This window comes from Anabas testudineus, chromosome 16, assembly GCF_900324465.2.
Source record: "Anabas testudineus chromosome 16, fAnaTes1.2, whole genome shotgun sequence".
NCBI lineage: Eukaryota > Metazoa > Chordata > Actinopteri > Anabantiformes > Anabantidae > Anabas > Anabas testudineus.
In genome coordinates this window covers 13,510,399-13,516,320 of record NC_046625.1, presented here as the reverse complement: position 1 = coordinate 13,516,320, position 5,922 = coordinate 13,510,399, and the positions used below count along the sequence as shown (strand labels likewise).

General features: G+C 37.8%; 2 protein-coding genes across 3 annotated transcripts; both read right to left on the bottom strand.

Moving 5' to 3' along the window:
- Positions 1-640: 640 nt before the first annotated feature.
- LOC113169944 (myelin-associated glycoprotein-like) lies at positions 641-2,103 on the bottom strand. Its single transcript, XM_026371752.1, has 4 exons — positions 1,948-2,103; positions 1,810-1,851; positions 1,351-1,728; positions 641-1,266 (listed from the first exon to the last, which is right to left on the bottom strand). Exons 1-4 carry the CDS (start codon positions 1,964-1,966, stop codon positions 989-991), a joined length of 717 nt encoding a protein of 238 aa, XP_026227537.1. The 5' UTR covers positions 1,967-2,103; the 3' UTR covers positions 641-988.
- A 1,009-nt stretch (positions 2,104-3,112) lies between these two features.
- On the bottom strand, positions 3,113-5,687 carry LOC113169939. 2 transcript variants are annotated; one of them, XM_026371745.1, is made up of 9 exons: positions 5,599-5,687; positions 5,383-5,443; positions 4,918-5,292; positions 4,796-4,825; positions 4,607-4,645; positions 4,404-4,518; positions 4,020-4,094; positions 3,780-3,861; positions 3,113-3,678 (listed from the first exon to the last, which is right to left on the bottom strand). In XM_026371745.1, exons 2-9 carry the CDS (start codon positions 5,441-5,443, stop codon positions 3,601-3,603), a joined length of 855 nt encoding a protein of 284 aa, XP_026227530.1. In that variant the 5' UTR covers positions 5,599-5,687; the 3' UTR covers positions 3,113-3,600. The 2 variants fall into 2 exon arrangements, with proteins under 2 accessions (XP_026227530.1, XP_026227531.1); XM_026371746.1 differs by lacking the exon at positions 4,918-5,292 and having other exon boundaries at positions 5,599-5,683.
- Between the last annotated feature and the right edge of the window lie 235 nt (positions 5,688-5,922).

The window sequence follows — 5,922 nt, the reverse complement described above, 5'->3', positions numbered from 1 at the left end:
TAAACAACTGTTATATATTACTAATTAAACATGTTTTAGAATTCTTTATTTTATATTCAAGATCAGTCATTTAAATTGTATCTTTAGCTTGCTAGTGATGCTTATAATCTGCAAAGACAATAACACTGCTGATGTCTTGTGGCCAGTTGAAGTGGCTAGTTTCCTATCAGTGTCAGCACAATGGACTTTATTTTTAATAAAACCAATTTAACAGCTGCATACTAGCCACACAGACACATAACCTCACACATTTGTTTTTCCCCTTACTTTGCCAAACTGAAAATGAAACCTTCAGCTTGCGTTGAGATGTGCTGATGCTGAAATGACAGGAAGGTGAAAAGGAAGCTTGTCACCATCTTTGCCAATAGATAAGAGTCCTTAAGAAATTGCTTCACACAATTTTAACTGAAACATATTCTCCTTTAGTAACCTTGGCTCAAACAACAGCCCTCAATCTACATTTGTTAAAAGATGCTCAGCTCTAAGAGATACAGTATTCCTTAGTTCCCTTTTCTGAATGTTTTATGTACAGGACTAGTTAACAAGGCTGTTTGTGCCATCACATTTAGGATAATTGGTGCACGTCTTTCACCCTTTTCTATATCTTTTTTCACCTTTTTTTTTTTTTAAATGTGCATAAAGAGACCTCCTAATAGTTGTTGTAATGTGGCATTTCTGTAAATCATACATTTTGGTAAGGCATCTCTTCATCTTATTTTGTGGATTGTTATTACAGATTACAACACTTGGTGGGTTTGAACCACTTTCCCCCTCTGTTGTTACGCATTTGTACAGTTCAAAAAAACAAACATGCAGTTGCATTTTAATTGGTTTTCCATTTTAATCAGTTATTACTAAATCATATTAACAGAGAGCAGGTGAATTCTAGTCATTACAGTGTGTGATGTTTACGTAAGTCACAGTGCAGACATATGGTCTTTCTGTCCAACAGAATCTAACTGTGCAAACAGCAGCAAGGCTCCTACTATCATATTGTGAGAATCATGGAGCTCTTCGCCTGCTTCCCTCCACTGTATAGCACTGTGCACTCTAAAGTCTTGTTGAAGTCCGTGGATAGAGGCTGGAAGGTCAGGGTTGACACTGTTTCCCAGTTCCACGCATTTAGTTTCTTTGATCGCTTTCGGACGATTCCAGGGCGACTCCAGGAGAAGCGTGGGGGAATATATGGACAGGAGTGAGACACAGAGCAGGAGGCTGTTACTTTATTATTTACCACCGCAGACACAGTGGGAGCATCTGGTTCACCTGCAGAGATTGAATATCACACCAACATGACTCAGTGGGTAAATAAGACTGAATATAATGGTTTGAAGTTGCAAAAATACTCACTCATAACAAGGAGCGACACTGTGTTGTTGATGTAGGAGAAGCTTTTGTATTGGGGCATTTCAATCCTGAAGTAGAAAGGGCCGACGTCAGTCTTCCTGATGCCATCCAGCATCATGGTGCAGTTGTGCCACTTAAGATTTCCCAAAAACTTGGTGCGACGTTTGTACTCTTTGGGCAGTTTCCACTTACGGAGGTTGGTTGACATGATTTTATTTCCTTTCTTCCAGAATCCCTTCCATCTGTTCAGGATCTTCTTTGATTTGGGTTTTGGGTAATTGTAGGTGCAGGGAATAACCACGCAGGAGCCCTGTAGGGCAGGAATTACTGCTGGTACATTCGCTGTCCATTTGCCTCCGGGAGACTGGACACAATGGGACACTAAGGCAAAAAAGAACACAGATCTATAATTAGATGTAACCTTCAGTAGCTTCTGTGAAATATTTTTAACTTGACACTTACCTTGTAACAGAAGAAAGGAAAGCCACAACTTCAGCTCCATCACTGAAAAAGAAATTTAAATTCAGAAATGTAAAAAAACATCATGAGGACAATTCATAAAAAAAAAGAATTACATTTATATTTTACACATATCAATACCTCTGACGACTTTTAACATTTCTTCACTTGCAGCTGGAGGTGTTACATGTGTTGGGGAGTTCCTTTATAGTCCAGCTTCACCCTTTCAAACTACTAACAACTGTTACCAAATGTTTTCACAAGGCGTTGAGCGCATTGTGTTTCTACAGCCACAGCTAAAACAGAAGTTGTTGCAATACTGTACAGCATGTGATTACTTTTTCTTGTGTTTGTCCACTGTTTAGCATGTTACATTCCTTAACAAGCAAGTGTTACAAAAAGAAAAGGCCACAGAACAACGAGTTCCCAGTTCTAAGCTACAATTTACAGAAAAACATGAGCTACATTTTGAAAAGTCAGTAAAAGGAGTGTTGTCTGGTGAAGGGCAGCACATGATGTTGCACACGATGATTGACATTTTTGTTTTTTCAAAACTAAAGACTATGAACCCTTTTAATGACAACAAACCAGTCTGCTACAGTGAGTCAGTAGACTGTAAGTATATACAGTAAAAATGATGTTATAAAGTGTTTATTCATGACACAAAAACAAATTTAGATTTTATCAGTCATTTTTATTTTAGGAGAAATCCACAGTTAACCACAATACCTTGCAAGAAATCACAGAGCAAAGTTAAATGTCGCGGCTGTGTTGTTCTTGCAATTCAAATATATTTCAACTTGTGTCATATAAAAGGGATGACAACCCTGGGAACATGACAGGCTCTCAGTTCTGGTGATATGTCAGTGCCAAGTATGTAAGACACTGACACAACTAAGGTCGTGCCTGGTTCACTCCTCCAGAAAAACCTTGTCAGCCTCCTTTTTTGGAGCTCGCTTCACAACCAGCTTGTATGAGTACATGGTTTGCATGTGTGTGACCTTCAGTGTGAATTTCATTTGTTTTGATGCCGGTGCCACTGTCACTTCTTCATATTATGCCACTATTCAACAGTCACTGTGTCAATTAATGGGGTGTGTTAAATATGTGTAGTTCTTAACTCATGTGGCTTAACAGCTTATTTGTTCACACTAACATACCTGCAACTATTATTTGCTAACATGAAAACAGCAAACAGACGACAGTAAAATCTGCAGGTGCACAAACTTACGTTTTCACAGGATGTGACTTTCAATGGAAAACAGAAGTTTTAGTTCAAACACAGATGACACAGGATGTTTGGCAATCGCATTAAGAAAAACTTTATTTTGTTAAACCTGAAACACACAGGTACATACATACACACAGCTTTCCTGCTGCAATCTTGAGATTCATTTAGAAGACTGCATGACTAAAGAACACCGGCAAAGAGAAGAAATAAACATCTTAAAAACTATATGCGATCGTTCCTGTGTCCCTCAGGTGCAACACAGTACTGACAGGGACAGACTTCATTTAACCCGTTGTACTGAAACATTCAAATAATTAAAAACAACAATGAAAACAAATTCATAAAATGAAACACATACATACAACCTAGTCATTCTAACTCATCAGCGTTACACTCATTTTAATGCAGCTCTTCAGATTTCTTTTCAAAGGATGAAAAGGTGAGGTTGGAAGAGTTACATTTCACACCATACCATCTGCACATAGACATAAATATAAGTGTTAAATACCAAAAAATGTGTTTAAGATTGAGTCGAAATAGTTTTGTTATATGCAGCTTTTGTACTATTTGGAATAATCCACATTTGCATATATACTCTCTTTGTGATCCAGACTTTGAGCCATCGGAGCTGCAGCTGTAACCTGTAAAGACAGACGCTGGGTTAGATTGTAGCTTCTGTTAGTAAACAGTTGTGGGACTTGTCAGTGGTTCGTGTCTTTACATGGGGAGGAGTTTGTTGTACCTCAGTGTTGACATACACAGGCTCATCAATGACCGTCGGTTCAGGTAGTTTCACGTCTTCGTGGATCTTGCATAGTGTTTCACTGAAAAGACAAAGTACAACTGACAGGAGGCTATTTAGAGAAACAGGATATTACATTTCATGCACCCACGTCAAGCAGAATGATTGTTTCTCTTCAAACATCTTCATGCGTCCTCCATTAAACTAAAATTCTTGAACTGTTTATACACAGTGACGAACCTCTTGGCTTGGTTTGATGATGCTCTGCTAAAATTTGCATAATATCCAGATTCCTCCCTGGTAAAAGTCTGTGACCTGTGAAAATAAGTTAATGTTGACATGTTACTGAAAGTTAAAAAACAAAAAAACATTGAAAAAATATAAAAAAGAACAAATGTAAGACATCAAAAATGGTTTAAATGACTTTGATGCCTTCACTGCTCCTCTGAAATGATCCTATATGTAGAGTAAAAGTCAGATTATTGCTCAACGCAAGGAAACATTGCATTGACGTAAAAGAAATTAGTCATCAAGTGTCAAATGCTGTACATAATTTAAACTATAAAATATGTTTGCTTCATGCAAGGCCCCACCTGAATGAAAATGAGTTAAATGAGAACTCACCTTTTGCATTTTATGTAACAGATAATTCCAGAGACAATAATAATGATCACGAGTGCTGAGACCGGTACAAAGGTGGCCACATGCACAGTTGTTGAGGTTGCTGCACTCGGTGGTTCTTTTAAAAAAAAAAAAAGTTTACAGATTCAAATACATAATATATTCCTCAATTTTCATTAGAAACAAACCGTGAATGTTAAACATACCGTTTGTGGCCTCAGTGGTGAATTGGGCATCTCTATCCTCTACAGATAAGACAAGGTAACAGGTTACATCAAGATTACATTTTATCCTGTGGTATTTTTTTGTGTTGAGGAAACATTTTTACAGAAATCAGAAATACAAAATCAAATGATAGAAATGTGAATGACATAATAAAAAACTGAAGACTTTACCTGAGTTGGTAGCTGTTACAAAACCTTTCCCTAAGTGGGAGAAATATGTGAACAATAATTGAGTTTCCCTTTCATCAAACATATAAATACAATTCAAACTGTATTAAACTGTGAATTCTTACCATTGACATATATAGAAACAGTTTTGTTATAGAAACTAAACTTTTCTTTTATCTTATTTGTGATAACTCTCACATAGATGTCTTGTACATCTTCCACGATGCTGAGAATCATGAGGGAGCAGTTTCCTTGGGCTACATTTCCAATGAGCTTGGTCTTGTTTCTGTACTTCTCAAGTACGAAAGCAGGATCTGAGTGAGTAATGAATGCATGCTGGTCGTTGTCATTGGTGTCTATGCTGCTTTTCACTTTGAGTTTTTTCCAGTGAACTTTTTCAATTTGAGTTCCCTCTGGAAAGGTAAATGTACATGGTACGATCACGTCTGAGCCCGGTGTTGCATTTATGGATCTAGTGACATTAATGCCCCATTCCTGACCTGTATTTAAAACCAAACAGGAGTTTTCATTTATTTCAGTCCATTCATGTAGAGATACGATTCAAAACAAAGACACAACATGTCACCCACCTTTTGAATTCAAGGCCAGGATCAGTAGGAGACTAAGATCAATCAGACAGTGCGGCTTCATCTGATCAGAGAAAGACATTCAGAGGTTCACCCACGTAATCCTGAATCATCACACTTAATTTGCATTTCCAGTCACATCTGGTAGCTGTCATACACTGTTGTTCTGGAGTTAAACTACCTTTATCCTGCTATTAACAACACAAACTAAATACTCACTGTGAGATGACTCGGGAACTTGCTTTAATGCACGGTTGTGCTTGGTCACAGTCTGTCTAGTTTTGACACTGGTGTGAACTTTTTTTGGGTGTGTTTTGTGTTGCTCAGGATGGTGAATTGAGAAAAAAAAGGAAGTTGGGACAGAAAAGTGAAGCCTGGCCACAGCATAAGCTTCTTACTGAATATGGGGCAAATGTTTACCTCATGGTGTAGTCCTCACAGAGTTTAGAGTTTCTATCATAGCACAAAGTAAGTAAGTACAAAACACTCCCAGTGTCACATACGGGAATATGTGCACGGATGTAGGCTGCTGCGCTCTGCACA

Excerpts from the sequence above, each read along its gene's own strand:
- LOC113169944 (XM_026371752.1), bottom strand. Across the intron at positions 1,729-1,809 it reads TTCCTTTCTTCTGTTACAAG|TGTCCCATTGTGTCCAGTCT; the intron begins GTAAGTGTCAAG and ends TTTTTGCCTTAG. Across the intron at positions 1,267-1,350 it reads AGTGTCGCTCCTTGTTATGA|GTGAACCAGATGCTCCCACT; the intron begins GTGAGTATTTTT and ends CAATCTCTGCAG.
- LOC113169939 (XM_026371745.1), bottom strand. The coding sequence starts at position 5,443 with ATGAAGCCGCACTGTCTGATTGATCTTAGTCTCCTACTGATCCTGGCC. Across the intron at positions 5,293-5,382 it reads CCTGGCCTTGAATTCAAAAG|GTCAGGAATGGGGCATTAAT; the intron begins GTGGGTGACATG and ends TTTTAAATACAG. Across the intron at positions 3,679-3,779 it reads CTGTGTATGTCAACACTGAG|GTTACAGCTGCAGCTCCGAT; the intron begins GTACAACAAACT and ends CTGTCTTTACAG.